We start from the raw sequence: 21,515 nt of genomic DNA on the forward strand, positions 1-21,515 counted from the left end.
GTCTTGCTAACTTTTTGCCTAGTATGGCTTTTAACCTTGATCCTCCTGATATCCACTTTCTGGGCAGCTAGAATTACAGGTTGTGAGCCACTAGGCTCAGCCAAGCTAATACTTTTTTTTGTTTTTGTTTTTTGTACTGGGCTTGAACTATGACCTGGGCACTGTCCTTTTCACTTCTGGCTTTTTGGTGGCTAATTGGAAATAAGAATCTCACTGACTTTCCTGGCTGTGATACTCAGCTGCTGAGTAACCAGGATTACGGGGATGAGCAACCAGTGCCCAGCTCTTTTTTAAAAAATTTCCCCTGGTTTCTGGGACTTGAATTCAGTGCTTCTAACTCTTACTCAGCTTGTTAACTTACAGCTGGCATGCTACCACTTGAACACCTCCACTGGCTTATTGCTGATTAGCTAGGGGTGTGGTGTTGAGGACTTGTCTGCCTGTGCTAGTTTTAATACGTGATCTTCCAGGTCTTAGTCTCCTGAGTAGCTAGGATTACTGGTATAAACCACTGAGCTTAGTCAAGTTAATACCTTTGAAGTATCAAGAAGACCAATTTTTACAAAACAAAAGAAAAATCAAGTTTTTCTTAGTTGAAATAAATCAGTTTATTATATTTCCAAGGCCTTTACCCTATAGTTAATATAAACCATTTTACAACACTTTACAACAATATAACTTAGTTTTTAGTATTTTGAAAAGGGAAAGCTTTCTTTGGAATTTAGTAAATATTTTAGAAAGAATAACTATAGGAAGTTACTATTTCAAATTTAGTACAGTAACAGGTTTGTCTACCAGGTATATCACCCAGTATTTTTTCTTGTGAGAAAGCAAGTAAATATCAACCACCAAATAATCTATATTTAGAAATAGAGGCAAGAAATATTTATCTATATCTACATATGTATTATTATATGTATGTATATAACAATACGTATATAACATACATGTTATTATTTTTTTTCTGTTTGAGACAGATCTCAATATGTAGCTCAGGCTGGCTTTGAACTCACTATATAGCCAGGCAGATCTCAAACTCTAGATCTCCCTGCCTCTGCCCCCCCCAAGATCCGAGATTACAGGCATGCAATACCATGCCTAGCACAGGGAATGCTTCTATTTAAATAGGAAACAAGCAATATAAAGTGCAAATCACATGTCACTTGAACAAGACAATTTACATAATCAGGTATAAATTATTAACTTTCTATTGCTGAGGTGGTCTGGCTGTACCCCACATTACACTGTACTCATCTGGCCCTGAGGGGAAGTGTCACATGGAATTGGGTCTGCCTGAATACAGGGGGAAAATAAGTTACCAGTAGAGCATATTTTCTATCTTAAAAAAAAAATTAAGTCAGGGCCATCTTGGTTCTGAATCTCTCCATTTTTGTTGGGAGAAGACTGACCATCTCTTTACTAAGTTCCAGCTCAACTTCGATTTCCTGGGCTGCCTCAGGGTGCTTTTCACAGTAATCGACAATAAATTTGTAATGCTCCAATGATGTTGCCAAATTCTCTAGCTCTTTCTTGGGATCAGCAGTGATGATTTTGCCATAGAGACGAGCAACGCGGAACTTAGCGAGCATGGCGGGGCGAAGAACATCCTCCCCTAGATGCTCAGGAAATACTTTATTTGGGTCCCTCAGGGAGTCTAAGAAGAGCTGGTAGTACTTCAGCGCTGACTTATTAAGGTTATTTATTTTTTTTACAATGTGTGAATCAGGATCCCTCAGCTTGTCAGCAATGGCAACCTTCAAATCCATCATATCATAATAAGCATGTGCAATCTCAAACTGAATCTGCCTGTTGATCAATAGGTAATACTGTGGATTCAGGTCCACCGTGAGGGGCTCTAACATAGCTATTCTGCGTTTATGCATCTTGCACCGTCTCTCCATGTCAGTTTCAAAGAAGGCCAGGACCTTGAACAGAGCGCTGTGGTCTTGGACAACTTCAATATGGTCAGTGACATACCCATCAATTTGGAAGAACTCTTTTGCCTCAGAGACATAGTGCTGACCGAGTAAGAAAAGTTCTCTGGCTTCTTCAAAGTCTAAAGGTCTCAAATATCTCACTTTCTCTTCCACTGCTGAGATGGCATCACACAGCTCCCCTGTTCCAAACTGCACAGCTTTCTTCCTGATGCTCTCTTCCTCATCTAGTTCCTTTTTCCTTAAAGCACGAAGTTCAGATTGTTTGTCAAAATCCAGCTCGCCTATGTTGTCCTGAAAGAGGTAAGTTATGGTTAAGTAGGATATTTATTTCCTGCTGTCCAATAGAATTTAAAAAACAAAGCCAGATATAAAGAAAACTCGTGGCTGGGAAGGTGGCTCAGTGGTAGAGCGCTTGCCTTGCATGCATGAGGCCCTGGGTTCGATTCCTCAGCACCACATAAGCAAAAAGAAAAAAACCAGAAGTGGCGCTGTGGCTCAAGTGGTAGAGCACTAGCCTTGAGCTGAAGAGCTGAGGGACAGCGCTCAGGCCCAGAGTTCAAGCCCCACAATCGACCAAAAATAAATAAATAAAAAATAAAAAAAAAATAAATTTAAAAAAGAGGGGCTGGTAAGGTGGCTCAGTGGTAGAGTGCTTGCCTTGCATGCATGAGGCCCTGGGTTCGATTCCTCAGTACCACATAAGCAAAAAGAAAAAAGCCGGAAGTGGCGCTGTGGCTCAAGTGGTAGAGCGCTAGCCTTGAGCTGAAGAGCTGAGGGACAGTGCCCAGGCCCAGAGTTCAGGCCCCACAACTGGACCCCCCCCCCCAAAAAAAAAAAATAAAGAGCTAAAGGACAACACCCAGGCCCTGAGTTCAAGCCCCAGGAAGGACTGGCAAAAAAATAAAATAAAATAAATAAAATCAAGAAATAGCTGGAAAGCTGGGCACCGGTGGCTCACGCCTGTAATCCTAGCTACTCAGGAGGCTGAGATCTGAAGATCACGGTTCAAAGGCAGCCAGCCCAGGCAGGAAGGTCCGTGAGACTCTTCTCTCCAATTAAATACAGAAGAAGACGGAAGCAGAGCTGTGGCACAAGTGGTAGAGCGCTAGCTGTCAGGAAAAGGAGCTCGAGGACAGTGCCCAGACCCTGAGTTGAAAAAGTATTTATTTACTTGTTATTTTATTTTTTTTGTCGGTCTTGGTCCTGAACTCTAGACCTGGGTGCTGTCCCTTAGCTCAAAGGCTAGCACTCTACCACTTGAGTCACAGCACCACACTGGCCTTTTTTGCTTATGTGGTGCTGAGGAATCGAACCCAGGGCCTCATGCATGCAAGGCAAGCACTATACCACTAAGCTACCTTCCTAGCCCCTGAAAATGTATTTAAATACAGAAAACAGAAAAACCACTGTATAATGCCTTTTTTGATGTACTCAAACTCTTCTCTTTTCATCATGGGTCTTGAACTCAGGGTCTGGGCACTGTTCTTGAGCTCTTTTGCTCAAGGCTAGCTCTCTACCACTTTCAACTATAGCTCCACTTGTTGTTTTTTTTTTTGTTGGTCATGGGGCTTGAACTCTGGGCCTGGGCACTGTCCCTGTGCTCTTCAGCTCAAGGCGAGCGCTCTATCGCTTGAACCACAGCACCAGTGGTTAATTGGAGATAAGAGTCTCACGGACTTTTCTGCCCAGGCTGGCTTTGAACCATGATCCTCAGATCTTAGCCTCTTCAGTAGCTAAGATTACAGGTGTGAGCCATTGGTGCCCGGCTCACTTCTAGTTTTTTTATGATTAATTGGAAAGAAGAATCTCATGGAGTTTCCTGCCCAGGTTAGCTCCTGAGTAGCTAAAATTCAGGAATGAGCCACCAGTATCCAGCCATGATTACTCCTTTAAATAGGATGAATGCTACCTAAGTATTTCTAAAATTGTGAAACCCTATGTACATGTGATATATTAGTAATAGTTATAGTTTAGCATTATAGTGACTTCTAAAAACATTTCACAGGAATGTTAAGATTTTTGAAATGTTATTATAGAAAATGTTCTAGGTGTTCTAAAGACACTAAAAATGAAGACAATTAGATCTCCTTTCACATCTAACGTGACCTTCCTCACTTGGTTCTTGACCAGAGGCTGAGGCCTGCCTAGCATGCATGATGTTCAATACCCAGCATGCAAGGGAAAAAAAAAAGAGTAAACTCTTTTTCACCAGTAAAGTTAAACATTAGAACCTTCAGTGTCCAGCCTAAGGCCTTTTCTTTCCTCTTCTCTTTTCACTCAATCTTGCCTCCCAACTGATGACTCTAAATGTCTCCCAATGTTCTTCAACCCCAACTCTCTCCTTTATCACAGGTGCTCCTGCCCTGCCTCAGCCTCACTGGCCTTTCACAGTCCTCTGAAGCCACTCTCCTTCACGTCACACACTTCTAAGCATGCCGCTCCTTAAAATGGAGCAGCTTGCTTTCCCCAAGCCAAGTACCTCCTACTCATCCCTGGGAGCTGCTTCAAGTATCATCCCTCTTGCTGTCCCTTAAACCTCGGATGAAATAAAAATTTAAGTAAATACATTTACATATGCTTTAAAGAATAAACTGAAAAAAAGTTTTTCAGATAAATACACACATGGTCTAAGAATGAAGTTAAAAGAAAAAAAGAGCTGAGTGCTGGCGACTCACACCTGAATCGCAGCCACAAAGAAGGCTGAGATCCAGAGGACTGTAGTTCAAAGCAAGCCTGGGGCCCGAGCAGAAAGTCTGTGAAACTCCCAACTCAAAAAAAAAAAAAAAAAAACAGGGCTGGGAAGGTGGCTCAGTGGTAGAGTGCTTGCCTTGCATGGATGAGGCTCTGGGTTCGATTCCTCAGTAACACATAAGCAGAAAAAGCTGGAAGTGGCACTGTGGCTCAAATGGTAAGAGCTGAAGAGCTGAGGTACAGCGCCCAGGCCTAGAGTTCAGGCCCCACAACCAACACCAACACCACCAACAACAAGAAGAAAACAAAAACAAAACAGGAAAAAGCAGTGTTAGAGGTGTGGCTCAAGTGATAAGAGTGAGCAAGCCCCAGGACAGGTGTGTGGGTATACGTGTGCGCATGCATGCACGCGCACGCACACATAGACACACAAAAGAATGAAAGAAAAAGAAAAAATATATAGTCCTTGAATGATGGATATGATTTTAGCAAAAACTGCAAGAGTTTCATGGTCTAAAGAGAAACCAGAGTATGATAAGTTACATTTTAAAAGGTGGTGATAGGCCAGGTACTGGTGGTTCACACCTGTAATCCTAACTATTCAGGAGGCTGAGATCTGAGGATTGCAGTTCAAAGCCAGCTCAGGAAGCTACTAGAAAACCGGAAGTGGTATTGTGGCTCAAGAGGTAGAACGCTAGCCTTGAACTTCATGAAGAGTTGAGGGACAGTGCCCAGCCCCAGAGTTCAAGCCTCACGACCACCACCACCACCAACAACAAAGTGGTGATGAGGGCAAGAAACAAGTATTTGTGGGGCTGGGAAGGTGGCTCAGTGGTAGAGCGCTTGCCTTGCATGCCTGAGGCCCTGGGTTCGATTCCTCAGCACCACATAAGCAAAAAGAAAAAAGCTGGAAGTGGCACTGTGGCTCAAGTGGTAGAGTGCTAGCCTTGAGCTGAAGAGCTGAGGGACAGCGCCCAGGCCCAGAGTTCAGGCCCCATGACCGGACCCAAAAAAAAAAAAAAAAAAAAAGAAACAAGTATTTGTGAGAGCATACTACATGTCTTCTATAATTAACTCACAATAAACTCAAAGAATCACAATCCCCATGGTAAGCTTTCATTTACATCCTGCTCATGAAAGGAGAACAAGGTAACCTGGGCCTGCATTACCTGCATGGAAAGCTGGGCATTCTGCATGAGAGTCAAGCAGTACTTGATCCAGCATCTTGCTATCTCCCCTTTCCTCTGATGATAAAGCTCTGGCACATCCCCTTCTGATTCAGGAGCTAAAAAACACATGACTGTGTAAGCTCAAAGTTGTAAGTGTGGTTTTTCAGTGTATACTGTATTCAGTCGCACCTGGGGACACTGCCGGGTTATTTCTACAGATTGCTTTCTACATTTTTTCTTATGCTTTATTTGTATTAAAAATAATAAGGTCATAGTATGTAGCCAACTTTGAGCATAACTTTTCCTTTACACATTATACCATCAACCCTTAGAACATAACATTATCAACTCTTTACCTTTTTTAGTATAGCATTATAAAATATCCATTAAATAAGTATTTCATACTTTAGCCCCTCTAATATAGGGAGTTCATTGTTTCTAGCTCCTTACTATTACCGACAACTTAAAACATGACAATCTTTGTGCCTAAACTGTCTGGTTTTGAATTACAACCTTAGCACAGATTCCTATAAATGGAATTCCTAGGATGGTAAAAGAATTTACACATTTTTAAGTTTGTTTGTTTGTTTGTTTGTTTTCTTTTCTTTTTTGCCAGTCCTGGGGCTTGAACTCAGGGCCTGGGCACTGTCCCTAAGCTTCTTTTGTTCAAGGCAGGCACTCTTACTACTAAGCCACAGCACCACTTCTAGCTTTTTACTGTTTATGTGGTACACAGAACTAAACCTAGGGCTTCTTGCATGCTAGGCAAGCTCTCTACCACTAAGCCACATTCCTAGTCCCCAATTTTAAATTTCTTTTCTTTTCTTTTTGGGTCCGGTCGTGGGGCCTGAACTCTGGGCCTGGGCGCTGTCTCTCAGCTCTTCAGCTCAAGGCTAGCACTCTACCATTTGAGCCACAGTGCCACTTCCGGCTTTTTTCTTTTCTTTTTTGTCGGTCGTGGGGCTTGAACTCTGGGCCTGGGCGCTGTCCCTCAGCTCTTCAGCTCAAGGCGAGCGCTCTACCACTTGAGCTACAGCGCCACTTCCTGTTTTCTGGTGGTTTATTGGAGATAGGAGTCTCACAGTCTTTCCTGCCCGGGCTGGCTTTGAACCGCGATCCTCAGATCTCAGCCTCCTGAGTAGCTAGGATTACAGGCGTGAACCACCAGCGCCCGGCTCGGCTTTTTTCTTATGTGGTGCTGAGGAATCAAACCCAGGGCCTCATGCATGCAAGGCAAGTGTTCTACCACTGAGACACCTTCCCAGCCCCAATTTTAAATTTCTTAACTAACTCTACCCAACCATACTTAAGGTGTTTGTAGAAAGAATTCTGAAAACATTGTCACTTTTTCAGCTTTCTTCTTGCTCTTTGGTACTGAGGAATGCACCCAGAGCCCTGGCTCAGCACAAGTTCTTCCTGAGCTGCATCCTCAGCTCCTACAACTTCTATCTTGAAAAGTAAGAACAAAATGGTGCTTTCACAGAGGCTTAGTTTATTTTTAGATAAATGTCTTTGAGAATTTCAACTGACCTACAATTAATCCAAGACAGCAAATAAAGGAAACAAAACAATTATTCCATTTGATACTGCACGTTCTTTTAATTCTTCAGAGGCTCTGCCCTGTTCTCAATTAAAACATTTGTTTTCTTTTTTGGTGGTACTGGAGGAGTTTGAATTCAGGGCCTCCTGCCTGCTAGACAGTCACTCTACCTCTGGGCCATAATCCCACTACTAGTTCTTTTGGCTTTATTTTTCAGATAGGGTCTCAGGCTTTTTGTCCAGGGCTATCTGGAAGGTGATCCTCCTACTTATGTCTCCTTTGAAGCTGGGATTATAGGCCACTGCACCCAGCTTTAGAACATCCCATTTGTACAGAAAACATGGTATTTCAAAATCTAAAACCTTTTTAAGACTGCAGATTGCTCAATAATAAGTGACAAAATCATAGAATGAAAATGGCAAATTTACTGCCGAACTTGTTAAATGATTCAAATATACATGTTAACCATGATTTTTTTGCAGGCTAAACAAAACATGTTAAGTGCTAGGGATGTAGATCCATTGTAGAGTATTTGCATAGTATACAAAAGGTCTTAGGTTCAATCTCCAGCATTGCAAACAAAAAGTTAAAAAGTTAAAAGTTAAAAAAGACAGATGTGGGGCTGGGAAGGTGGATCAATGGTAGAGTGCTTATCTTGCATGCATGAGGCCCTGGGTTTGATTCCTCAGCACCACATAAACAGAAAAAAGCCGGAAGTGGTGCTATGGGTCAAGTGGTAGAGTGCTATCCTTGAGCTGAAGAGCTGAGGGACAGCGCCCAGGCCCAGAATTCAGGCCCCAAGACCAAAAAAAAAAAAGGACAGACGTAAGGTCAGACCACTTATATGTGTAATATTCTAAAAAAAAAATGTATCATCTCAATACTGGCTAAAGGAAATAGCATACAAACCCCAACTGATGAAATCCTATGAAATAACTGTATCCTCCTAAAACATTAAATGATAAAGGAGAAAGGCTGAGGACTGTACCATAGGACAGAAGACTAAGAAGGGGTGACAAGTGATGGCAATCTTAAACTCCAATCCAGGACTGAAAAAAAAATTGTTATAAAGGACATTATAGAGACAATTGTTTAAAGAAAAATAAGATTCTTAAAAATTTTATCAAATGTTTCATTTCCTGAATACTCTAACTGTTCTATGATTATGCAAGAAGGTATTCTTGTTCTTGGGAAATGTATATGCAATCATTTCTCAAATGGTTCAGAAAGAAAAATAAAATGTGACATCTAAGCCGGGCGCTGGTTGTTCATGCCTATAATCCTACCTACTCAGGAGGCTGAGATCCAGGGATCACAGTTCAAAGCCAGTCTGGGCAGGAAAGTCTGTGAGACTCTTATCTCCAATTAACCATCAGAAAACTGGCAGAGCCCTAGTCTTGAGCAAAAGAGTGTTGGGACAGCACCCAGGTCCTGAGATCAAGCCCCCCAACCAACAACAACAATAAAAAAGTGGCATCTAGATATCACCTCAATATGTGGCTGAAATGAGGCAAGTATTAAAATTGGTGAATTTAAGTTAAGCCTGGTGGCACACATCTGTAGTTCTAGCTATTTAAAAGGCTGTGACAGAAGGCTTAATCACAAGGAGATTAAGGCCAGCTTGTGTTAGACAAGACCTTGTCCAAAAAAAGCAACAACAACAAAAATGGTGAATTTAGTTGGGGACTATGGTAGTTTCTTGTTCTACTTTCTTAAAATTTTAAATGTTAAATATTAAAAGATTAAATATTAGGGGCTGGGAAGGTGGCTTAGTGGTAGAGTGCTTACTTGCATGCATGAGGCCCCCTGGGTTTGATTCCTCAGCGCCATATAAGCAGAAAAAGCTGGAAGTGGTGCTGTGGCTCAAATGGCAAGAGTGCTAGCCTTGAGCGGAAGAGCTGAGGGGCAGACAGTGCTCAGGCCCAGAGTTCAGGCCCCATGATCAGGAAAAAAAAAAGATTAAATTTCAAAATAAAAAAAATTAAAGCTTATAATGACTAAGACACAGTGACCTAGGTCTATAATCCCAGCACTTGGGAGGCTGGATTACATAGCAAGACCCTATCTCAAAAAACAGCTATATGAAACATGTACATGTAAACTTACTGTCTTCTGTGGCTGGAATTTTCCCAATTTGACCAAAAATAACATTAGCAGCTGATAAACAGTGTCTGGCCTCCATAAAGCATAGCTGTTGGGAAAATAAATGAGAAAAAATCTAATTATCATGAAGTCTTATTTATAACTGATATTTGCCTATTTATATGGGAAAAACTATACTATCAGGTGAGATCCACTATGAAGGAGGTGCACAGGTGCTGAACAGCAGAAAGGTATGAAAGGCACATTACAGTACTATCTGGTAAAAAGATACCTCAGAGATTAAAATAATAATACCCAAATGCTTAAAAATAACAAACGGGCACAAAAGTAACTATGGACTGAAAGTCAGCTGTCCTCACATAACCAATACATAGATGGGAACAGCTTTCATCCCAAATTCAAACCATGTCATTTTCACTCAGTCTAAATAACCAAAGGTCCATCACAATAAATTTTTACATTCTGTCAGAGTAATGAAGATTTAATTTTTCTACCATTCAAAGGCAAAAAGGAGATTCTTCACACATTAAATTAATATCTAGATGTTTTAACACTATAAACATTCATGGAGTTTTGTTTTTGTTGTTGTTGTTGTTTGTGTCTTGAACTTTGGGCATGGATGCTGTCTCCGAGCTTTTTGGCTCAAGGCTAGGGTCCTCCCACTTGAGCCACATCTCCACTTCTAGCTTTTTTGCTGGTTAAATGGAGATAAGAGTCTCATGAACTTTCCTGCCCAGCCTTGATTGGAATGGCAATCCTCAGATCTCAGCCTCGAGTAGTGAGAATTACAGGCCTGCCTGAGCCATGGGTGCCTGGCAAATGGAGTTATCAGTGTGAATTAAAATAATAATGAATATGTAACTTTAAAACTGCTAAACAAGTGTTCTACAAATAGCTGTAACAGAGAAGCTACAAGCAGAGGCAGGTTTTCTGAGGGCCACAGTAGAAAGGATTCATGGGAATTAGGCTTAATTGGATGCTCAATTTCTGAGGCTTACGAATAAGAAATATAAATGAAAAGCAATTTCTATTGGTGAGGTATCTTACTAAGAATGGAACATTTGGTTGGAAAAGGTAGCTTATAACTGGCTTAGCATTAGAAACTGAAGGACGACAGGACAAATGGATCTATAAAAGCATAGCAAATTGATTCTAAGGAATTCTGATGAAACAACCAGGGAGCATAAATTTGTCCCTGTGTAACAGTTCAGAAGTAGTCATAAAAACCTGGAACTATGGAAATCAGCAGAGACATTTACAATATCCACATTCCTATAGAACAGTTCATTCTGAAAAATAACTGAAATGTATCACATGCTTTTACCAAAGCCCACATTTAACAGTCGACTTCCTCAGATAAATTCTCATTGCAGATTACCATTACATAGATAAAATTCTATCTACCACAAGATAAAATCTGCAACAAAAGGTAACATATAACTACAGTAAATTTAAATAGTATGCTCATCATCAAAAAAGAACTGAAAGCCATGGATCATGCCTATAATCCTAGCTACTCAGGAGTCTGATCTGGAGGATCAAGCCAGCCCAGGCAAGAAAATCCATGGGACTCCTATCTACAGTTAAGCACCAAAAAAAGGCTATAAGTGGAACTATGGCTAGGCCCTGAGTTGAAGCCTCAGGACACACACAGGCAGGCATGCATGCACGCACGCACGCACACATGCACGCACGCACGCACGCACGTACGCCCTTAATATACTAGCAGGTAACAAATTGGGCTGCATTTTCCTGCTTAGTTTATATCACAAAATACAAGCTACTTTTCTTTTTTTTTTATTGTTATTATAAAGGTAATGTACAGAGGGGTTAGAGTGACATAGGTCAGTTAAAGAGGACATTTGTTTTTGGACAATATCACCCCTTCCCTTACTTTCTCCCAATTTTTCCCTCTTATCCTTGCCCACAAGTTGTATAGTTCATTTTCAACATAGTGTTAAGTGAGTACCACTGTTGTATGCATTCACCATTTGTCCCTCCATTTCTGTGCCCCAACTTACCTTCCCAAAGACAGATAAGCAAACAAGACAAGAAAACAAAAATAATATAAATAAAACCTCTTGTTTCCACTTCCTGGAGTTTGTTCAATAAATATGATTTTATATGATCGGAGGCATATAGCCATTGTACCTTTGTATTAAGCCACTTGTTTTTCTTTTTCTGTTTGTTTTGTTTTTGTCTGTAATGGGGTCTGAACTCTGGGCCTGGGCGCTGTCCCTGAGCTCCTCAGCTCAAGGCTAGCACTCTATCACACTTGAGCCACAGTGCCACTCCTGGCTTTTTCTGCTTGTGTGGTGCTGAAGAATCGAACCCAGGGCTTCATGCATGCAAGGCAAGCAAGCACTCTACCACTGAGCCCCTTCCTGGTCCTTTGCTTATCTTTTTATCTTTATTTTTATTTTTTTGCCAGTACTGGGACTTGAACTCAGGGCCCGAGTTTCTTTTTGCTCAAGGCTAGCACTCTACCACTTCAAGCCACAGCACCACTTCTGGCTTTTTCTGTTTATGTGGCACGGAGGAATCAAACTTAGGGTTTCATGCATGCTAGGCAGCACCCTAAAAGCCACATTCCCAGCCCAAGCCACTTGTTTTTAAAGGATGGTATCTTCAGGCTATAACTGGCTCCTTTTTAGGTAACTACTTACCTTATTGATATAAAACTGTGACAAGGTAGCAGCATTAATAGCCCACTCCATAGGATGGTAGGCATTGTGCTCAAGCTGTCGCTTCAGTGTGCTGTGGCAATAGTGAGCAGCCTTCTCAAACATTTCCATATGCTGGTAGACTTGAGCCAGGTAATACAGGTTATGAGTATAAACCTTCTCAAATCTGTGAAGAAAAAGTATTGTACAATGGCTTGTTTTGTTGGTCTTAGGGCTTGAATTCAGGGGCTGGGTACTGTCCCTGAGCTCTTTTTGCTCAAGGCTAGTGCTCTACCACTTTGAGCCACAGCGCCACTTCCAGTTTTCTGGTGATTAACTGGAGATAAGAGTCTCGTGGGCTCTCCTACCTGGGCTAGTTTTGAACCATGATCCTAGGATCCCAGCCTCCTGAGTAGCTAGGGTTGCAGGTATGAGCCACCAGTGCCCAGTTTATAAGTAAATTTCATACGTAATTTTCTTGATCCTCCCACCAATCCTTTGAGTTGTGTCTGGTACATGTAGTTTTGTTTTTTTTTTTAATTTTTTTATTGTAAAGATACTATACAGAGGGTTACAGTTACATGAGTGAGGTAATGAGTACACTTCCTCTTGAACATTGTTACCCCCTCCATTGTTTTCCCCCTACCATCCCCTCCCTCCCTCCCTTCCCCAGGTTCTTTTTTTTTTTTTGATTGTGATTAAGTGATTACATAATTTCCGGAAATTCACAGTATTGTGGAATAATGATGCTCATTTAAAGTCACAAGTTCATTCTAACTTTCCTGGAGCAAATTGTCTATCACAGTCTGTAATATATAACGGTGCTCGCATGTTATATACCATATATGTGATCAGCAGCATGGGGATATTTGGTAGTGGTTCAACCAGATGAGTGGGAGTTCTTTGTTTCTTAAGTCCTGTTAGTTTTGTCATATCACCTAACATTTTGGATTTAGCATCCACTTATCAGGGAGACCATGTACTGTTTGTCTCTTCGTTCTTGGCTTACCTCGTGGTACATGTAGTTTTATGACAGGAAACAGTCTCAGATCTGACCAAGGCCATGTAACTTGTAAGTGGCAAATGGAGTAGGGCTGGGGCATAGCTCAAATGGTAAAGTGCTTGCCAAGCAAGCCCAAGGTCCTGAGTTCAAACCTCGTACTACAGGGGTTGGGGGTAATCCACAGTTTCACTTGAATGACTTCTAAGCAGCAAATGTAAGGCTTTTTTGAACTATCATTTTGTTTATACTATGTGGTAACACATGTTGATCTCTATACCAACTAACCTTTTTGATCTCTCCTGTTCAGTGAGCTTCTCTTCTTCAGGAAGAAAGTGTTCTGTCGGATCAAAAGGAGGACTCCCAATCTATGATTAAACAATAAAAGCCCTTTAAAAATTTGAACCATGAACGTCAAGCACCCTCTTCTGGGGAAAAGGAGAAATCAATTTCAAGTTGCTGGGTTTTTGTTTTCTCTCTCTCTTTTGGGGGATATATGGAGAAAGGGTTTCACTATATAATTCATGCTAACTTTGAATGCTCTATCCTCCTTCCTGCCTCAGACTCTTGAGTTCTGGGATTAAAGGTGTGCATATGGGAATATGGCTGGGAATATGGCTTGATGGTAGAGAACTTGCCTAGCATGCATGAAGCACTGGGTTTGATTCCTCAGTATCACATAAACAGAAAAAGATGTAAGTGGCATTATGGCTCAAGTGATAGAGTGCTAGCCTTGACCAAGGACAGTGCCCAGGCCCTGAGTTCAAGCCCCAGGACTGGCAAAACAAACAAACAAACAAATAATGGTGTGCATTACTTCTCCCAGTGAATGTGTGAACTGTTCTTTTTTTTTTTTTTTTTTGTCGGTTGTGGGGCTTGAACTCTGGGCCTGGGCACTGTCCCTCAGCTCTTCAGCTCAAGGCGAGCGCTCTACCACTTGAGCTACAGCGCCACTTCCGGTTTTCTGGTGGTTTATTGGAGATAGGAGTCTCACGGTCTCTCCTGCCTGGGCTGGCTTTGAGCCGAGATCCTCAGATCTCAGCCTCCTGAGTAGCTAGGATTACAGGCGTGAGCCACCAGCACCCGGCTGTGTGAACTGTTCTTAAACTATAATTTTCTAAGTATATGGCTATAATCCTAGCACTTGAGAAGCTTGAGGCAGGATGATCATGAGTTTGGGGTGGAGGATCAAAGTGTCTACATAGACTTTACCTAAAAAAAAAAATCTGCTGGTCACTGGTGGCTCATGCCTGTAATCCTAGTTACTCTGGAGGCTGAGATCTGAGAATTGAGGTTCAAAGCCAGCCTGGGCAGGAAAGTCTGTCAGTTTTTGTTTTGTTTTGTTTTTTTGGGTCCGGTCATGGGGCCTGAACTCTGGGCCTGGGCGCTGTCCCTCAGCTCTTCAGCTCAAGGCTAGTGCTCTACCACTTGAGCCACAGCGCCACTTCCGGCTTTTTTCTTTTTGCGTATGTGGTGCTAAGGAATTGAACCCAGGGTCTCATGCATGCAAGGCAAGCACTCTACCACTGAGCCACCTTCCCAGCCCTGTGAGATTCTTATCTCCAATTAACCACCAGAAAACCAGAAGTAGTGCTGTGGCTCACGTGGTAGAGCATTAGCCTTGTGCTGAAGAGCTCAGGGACAGCTCCCATGCCCAGAGCTCAAGTCCCACAACTGACCAAAAAAAAAAAAGGGGGGGGGCGTATAATCTTACTAATATTATGATGTCACCATTTTAGAAAATGTGAGATATGTTGTTTTGTAGCCACACATCCTGATGGTTACATTTAGCAAACACATTTTTTTTTGTTTGTTTGTTTTTTGGGGTCCGGTCATGAGGCCTGAACTCTGGGCCTGGGCGCTGTCCCTCAGCTCTTCAGCTCAAGGCTAGCCCTCTACCACTTGAGCTACAGTGCCACTTCTGGCTTTTTTCTTTTTGCTTATGTGGTGCTGAGGAATCAAACCCAGGGCCTCTGGCATGCAAGGCAAGCGCTCTACCACTGAGCCACCTTCCCAGCCCCAGCAAACACATTTTTTGTGTATTAGGCAGGTGCTCTTCTACTTGAATCATTTACTCAGTCTTTTTTTTTTTGTCAGTCATGGGGCTTGACCTCTGGGCCTGAACCTCAGCTCTTCAGCTCAAGGCGAGCACTCTACCACTTGAGCCACCGAACCACTTCTGGTTTTCTGAGTGGTTTATTGGAGATAGGAGTCTCAGTTTCCTGCCTGAGCTGGCTTTGAACTATGATCCTCAGATCTCAGCCTTCCTGAGTAGCTAGGATTACAGGCATGAACCACCAGTGCCCACTCTGCTTTTCTTTAAGCTCTATTTTTTTTGGTCTTTTCTTTTTTGGTACTGAGGATCGAACCCAGGACATTGCACTTGCTAGTGCTTTGCCACTGAGCTACATACCAGCACCTTTCTGCTTTTTTTATGTTTTGGATAGGGTTTTTTTCTTCCCTGGGACTTCCTGGAGCAGAGATCCTCCTATTTATGTCTCTCACTGAGTAACTGAGATTACAGGTTTATAATACCATACTTGGCTTATTTGTCAAAACAAAGTCTCACCAACTTTTTGCTGGGCTGGCCTTGAACCATGATCTATCCAGTCTCCACCTCCCAACTAGCTAGGATTATAGACATAAACCACTGTACATGCACCTATTAAGTGCCTTTTATGTCATACATATTACTTTAAACTTCTTTCAGATGGGTGTCAGTGGCTCACTTTTATAATCCTAGCTACTCAAGAGGCTGAGATCTGAGGACTGCAGTTCAAAGACAGCCCTGGCAGGAAAGTCCATGAGATTTATCTCCAATAAACTACTCAGAAAAACAAGGAAGTGGCACTATGGCTCAAATGCTGGAGCACTAGCTTTGAGCACAAAGAGGCTCAGGGATAATGCCCAGGCCCTAAATTAAAACCCCAGGGCTAGCACAAAAACAAAAACAAAACAAAACAAAAAGTTGCCTAGTAATTCCTTTCATATAAAATAAAGTTTATTAAGCCAGAGTTAGTGGCTTAATATGAGCAAAATATCTGAACTCTTTGAGGCACACATTCCTCTTGTTTTCTTTTAGTACTATTTTTAGTGAAATTGAAGTAGAAATTTTGAACACAAATACAAAAAATACCCAAGTGGTATTTGAGGATAACATTAAACTATTTCCTTGGTGATTATATTCAACTGTAGGCTACCATTATACCCTACCCAAGGCTTATTTTTAAAAACCAAAGTCTTCACTATACAGTAATTTCAGCTATAGAAATTCTTGGGTTCACATCATTGTGAGTGAAGAATTCTTCTTTCCGCTCTTGACTACTTGCAGCCCAAATTTAAATTTTAATCTGGCATACAACATACCTCTTTCATATATTGATTATACAGAGCTTCTGACGATTCTAGGTAAGCCCGTGCAGTTTCAATTTCTTCCCTTTCAGACCATAAGATGCCCAGGTTATTCTGCAAGGTAGAGAGAGAAACAGACAACTTAAGACTTAAAGTAATATCCACAAATTGTTTTAAGAAAGGGTGAGAGAAGTGATACAGGAGGTGAAGTTGATGAGGTACATTCTATGATTATTTCACATGGAAATGTCACAATGAATTCTCACTCTTACATAACTAATGTATGTTAATAAACAAAAAGTAAAGTAGTATTTATAATTTCAGAGGATTTATTTTGGTGGGGATGGGGTTTAGACTAAGAGCTTGGAGCTTGCTAGGCTGGTCCAATATCCCTGAGCCACACTTTTAGCCCTAACACCCAAAATTTTAATGTTACTACCTACTGACTAGTAATGGAATTTGGTTAGCAATATGTTACTCATAATACTGACACACTGTGGTAGACAGCTGCTAAGATAGACATACAGTGACCCCTGCCTTCTGGTACTCCTTGAGCTAATCTCTTCAGCGTGAGCATGGGCTGCAAGTAGCGATTTGTTGCTAAAAACTGGAATATGGGAGAAGTGATGGAAAATCACACTAAGATTAGGCTACAAAATACTATCGCATGCACTTATTATTTTACATAATAAAACATGTTTACATTCTAGAGTGTTTTTGAGACAAAATCTTGCTATGTTATCCAGATTGGCCTCGAACTAATGTCCCTCCTGAGTTTTGTAATTAACCAAAGTGTACCACCATAGCTAGCTTTGAGTGTTCTTAAAATTATTGTTATTTCACACACAGAAAAAAAAACAACAAAACAAAACAAAAGAATATACTAAAATGCAGTCATCATATTTATTTAATGCATTTTCTATGAAACTAGAAAAATTAAGGGAAGGAATGGAAGAGAATGATGAAAACGTTGATGTCAGTCCAGATTCATTGTATTTATAAATTGATTTGTTGAATGGTAACACCTTTGTACAACCACTTAATGATAATAAAAATAAGTCAAATAAAAAAAAATAAATAAAATTATTGTTATAAAATTGCTGGACACCTCATGTCTATGAAATCTGAAATCTGAGGATTGGGGTTCCAAGTCAGTCAGAGCAAAGATCCTTTTTTTTTCCCCTTTCCGTGTGGGGCTTGAGCTCTGAGCCTGGGCGCTGTCCCTCAGCAATTCAGGTCAAGGCTAGTGCTCTACCACTTGAGCTACAGTGCAGTTTCCAGTTGTTGTTGTTTTTTTTTTTGGGGGGGGGGTCCAGTCGTGGGCCTGAACTCTGGGCCTGGGTGCTGTCCCTCAGCTCTTCAGCTCAAGGCTAGCGCTCTACCACTTGCGCCACAGTGCCACTTCCGGCTTCCTTTTTGCTTATGTGGTACTGGGAATCAAACCCAGGGCCTCAGGCATGCAAGGCAAGTGCTCTACCACTGAGCCACCTTCCCAGCCCCAGGTTCCAGTTTTCTGGTGGTTTACTGGAGATAAGAGTTTCTCAGACTTTCCTGCCTGGGCTGGCTTTGAACCACAATCCTCTGGTCTCAGCCTCTGAGTAACTAGGATTACAAGCATGAGCCACCAGCTCATGAGTGTAAGGTTCTTATCTTCAATTAACCAACAAAAAGCGACAGGTGGATTGCTAGCCTTGAGCAAAAAGCACAAGGATCTGAGTTCAAGTCACATGACTGGTTAACACACACCCAAAATATCCCATTAGCTGGGTGCCAGTGGCTCATGTCTTAAACCTAGCTACTCAAGAGGCTGAGATCTGAGAACCAAGGTTCAAAGCCAGCCCAGGCAGGAACATTCCTCCAATTAACAACCAGAAAACAGGAAGTGGTGCTGTGGCTCAAGTGGTAGAGCACTCGCATTAAGCTAAAGAGCTAAAGAGCACCCAGGCCCAGAGTTCAAGCCCCACAACCGACCAAAAAAATAAAAAATTCCATCAAAGTCATTGATTCTTCTTTCTTCGTTTTTTCCCTTATTGAGCTCTTCTTTTTGGTTTCCATTGTACCAACTTCCTTCTGCTACCACAGATAATGCCAAGTATATTGTTGACCGCAAAGATCAGAAGGAATACCAGAGAAAAATTATTCCTACGCGACCAGAACCTAGTGAAGGTTTAACAATCATCTCTGATGGGTTCTGTAGTTCCCCAAAGACAAGAGACTGAGACGATGCACTTAAATATCATGAATTCCTATGACACCAAACATTTTTACCCCAAAAGTAATCTTTCATAGATATCAAGGGAGAGTTTGATTATTTTACCATGAGAAGACATTACAAATGTCAGGTGGGGTGTCACGCCTGAAAACCCAGCATCTGGGAAGCAGAGGAACCAGGATCACAAGTTCAAGGGAGCCAGGGCTATGGAGTGAGACACTGTCACACAATAAAAATAAGTCTCAACTAAAAGACACCATTATTGTATGAACAAGAAAACACTGCCAAGAAAACTGTAATACATAGCCAATCAATTCATAAGGTTCAGCTCCATTTCAAAGATACTAAAATGTGAAAGATTGTAAATTTTTTCTTCTGCTCCTAGGGCTAAAGGTCTGGGCTTTGTCCCTGAACGTTTGCGGTCGAGCCTGGTGCTGAAATCCTCAGATCTCACTCAGTCTGCTGAGTAGCTGGGATGACAGGCGTGAGCCAATGGTGCCCTCTAACGTGGGCCTCTAGCGTGGGCCTGGGCCTGGAGGCCGGCCGCCCCCGCCCCTCTCACCTGCGCCTGCACGTAGAGCGAGACGCAGCAGTGCGAGAGCCGGTACCGGCTCAGCAGCCTCAGGCTCTTCACCAGGTGCTCCTCCCCGGCCGACAGCTCCTCCGTGTCGATGTGGTTCACCCCGAGGTGGAACTCGAGAACCGCCAGCCGCACGGCCCGCTGAGCGGCGGGCCCCTCGGGCTCGACGGCCTCGGTGGGCGGCCCCAGGGCGTGGTCCCCCGCGCCCAAGCCCTCGTCGGCCGAAGGCCTCTCGTCCTCATCCTCCGGCGCGGGGCCGAGCAGCGCCTTGACCTCCTCCAGCAGCGCCCGGGCGCTGTATTTGGACTTGTACGGCTCCTTCTCCGGGTTTTTATGTAATTCCACCCGCGACAGGGCCAGGGCAGCCTGGAATTTCTCGCGGATCTCGGCCCAGGGAGCGGTAGCCATAGCGGCCTCCAAGCTTGCCGTCGGCCCTCCCGCCTTCCTTCTGCTTCACGACATTTCACTTACGGCTGGAGGCAGGGCGAGAGCGCTGTGGAACGGCAACCAATGAGGTCCGCCAATGGAACCGCAGTATGCTGGGGAGTGGCCAATGGGAAGGCATAGTGGTCTCTATAGCAGTTATCGCCATGGAGACATGGCTGCCAATGACTCCTCCTCCAGCACTAACCCCGGCAGTGACTTCTCGTGACTGGATGGATGGATTGATGGATGTGGTGTACAAAAAAAATGATGGGCAATCGGGCACTGGTGGCTCACGCCTGTAATCCTAGCTACTCAGGAGGCTGAAATCTGAGAATCACGGTTCAAAACCACCCGTGAGACTATTTAACTCCAACTTACCACTAGAAAACCTAAGTGGAGCTCTGGCTCCAAGTGGTGAAGCACTAGCCTTGAGCAGAAGAGCTCAGGGACTGCTCCCAGTTCAAGTCCCCCAACCCCCCCCCCCCAAAAAAAAAGTTGGCAGCTCATGTCTGTAATCCTATTAAAAAAAAAGTTGTCAAGTCCCACGTCAACATACAAGCAATGCTGACTCAAGGTATATGGGAAGCATGAGAGTAAACCAAGTCAAAAACCCCCCCAAAACAACAAAAAACCCAACCAACCAAAAGAACCTCAAGACCCTCTGGCAAAAAGGCTAGAAGTTATGACCCAGTTGGTAGAGCAACTCCCTAGCAAGTGTGTGAGGCCCTGAATTCAAACCCTAGTACCAACAAAAAAGAAAAACCAACCACAACACAATTTTACTTTGTGCCTAGTAAACAGCAAATGCAATCCGCTGCTGGAGTGCTATGGGAAAACCTAGTCTAAAGGGAGGAAACAAATTGATACTTTTGCACCAAAATCTATGAAGTATATTTACTTCTACCATACAACTCAACCTCCACAAAGCATACTAAAATGACAACCATGAAAAGATTCACAGGATATTAACTTTAGTTTTTTTTTTCCTAACAGTGAAATTAAAATAGAACCACTAAGATTGTGGACCAGACTTGGTTAAGTGTACAATGGCATAGCCATATAGCATGTAATTATGAAAAAGTGAGATACCAGATCTGTATTTACAGAAAGACATGCACAAAACGTTGGAGAGGGAAAACAATTCACAAAACTGAAATGGATGACTCTATATAAACTAATCGTGGAGCAGGGCGCTGGTGGCTCCCCCCTGTAATCCTAGCTACTCAGGAGGCTGAGATCTGAGGATCACGGTTCAAACCAGCCCTGGCAGAAAAGTCCATGAGACTCTTATCTCTAATAATCCACTAGAAAGCTGGAAGTGGCGCTGTGGTTCAAGTGATGAGTGCTCACCTTGAGCTGAAGAGGTCCAGAGTTCAAGCCCCATGACCTACCAAAAAAAAAAAAAAAATCGTGGAAAATTGCTTTCCCAAATGGGGTTACCTGTGTGGAGTTTTTGTCCAGTTTCTTTCAGATAGGGTCTACATAGACCATTGGCCTCATGTAGCCCAGGCTGCCCTCAAACTCAATCCTCTTGCCACTGCTTCTCAGGAACTGACTGGGATTACGGATGTGCACTTGGATGCAGCACCTTGAAGTCTTGAACTCACAATCTTCCTACTCATCCTCTTTGCCTTGATTACCCACCATGTGCTTACTGCTGGCACTTGCTTTTTATTAATTTTTATACCTCGTTTTTGTTATTTTTTAATACAATTTTCAAGTATTTTCATTTTTAAAAAGCCACCAAACCCATAAAGTATTAATATTTTTATTATGGCATCAAAGCAGTATTTTATACATTAACTCAGTTTACTGTAAAAACATTTTATGTACAACTGCAGAG

The 21,515-nt window shown here is 42.5% G+C and overlaps 1 protein-coding gene across 1 annotated transcript; it reads right to left on the reverse strand.

Moving 5' to 3' along the window:
• Window positions 1-602: 602 nt before the first annotated feature.
• Window positions 603-19,694, reverse strand: Kifbp (kinesin family binding protein). The gene is made up of 7 exons (XM_070020958.1): window positions 19,229-19,694; window positions 16,470-16,568; window positions 13,392-13,471; window positions 12,107-12,290; window positions 9,444-9,528; window positions 5,798-5,913; window positions 603-2,228 (listed from the first exon to the last, which is right to left on the reverse strand). The coding sequence occupies exons 1-7, from the start codon at window positions 19,652-19,654 to the stop codon at window positions 1,353-1,355; spliced, it is 1,866 nt and encodes a 621-aa protein (XP_069877059.1). The 5' UTR covers window positions 19,655-19,694; the 3' UTR covers window positions 603-1,352.
• Between the last annotated feature and the right edge of the window lie 1,821 nt (window positions 19,695-21,515).

This window comes from Dipodomys merriami, unplaced genomic scaffold (assembly GCF_024711535.1).
Source record: "Dipodomys merriami isolate MVZ:Mamm:240054 unplaced genomic scaffold, mDipMer1.0.p SCAF_14, whole genome shotgun sequence".
Taxonomy (NCBI): domain Eukaryota; kingdom Metazoa; phylum Chordata; class Mammalia; order Rodentia; family Heteromyidae; genus Dipodomys; species Dipodomys merriami.

Coding starts and splice junctions, on each gene's coding strand:
- Kifbp (XM_070020958.1), bottom strand. CDS start 19,654: ATGGCTACCGCTCCCTGGGCCGAGATCCGCGAGAAATTCCAGGCTGCC. Junction 5,914..9,443: donor AATTCCAGCCACAGAAGACA/GTAAGTTTACAT, acceptor TGTGTTTTTTAG/CTCCTGAATCAGAAGGGGAT. Junction 2,229..5,797: donor ATGCCCAGCTTTCCATGCAG/GTAATGCAGGCC, acceptor TACCTCTTTCAG/GACAACATAGGCGAGCTGGA.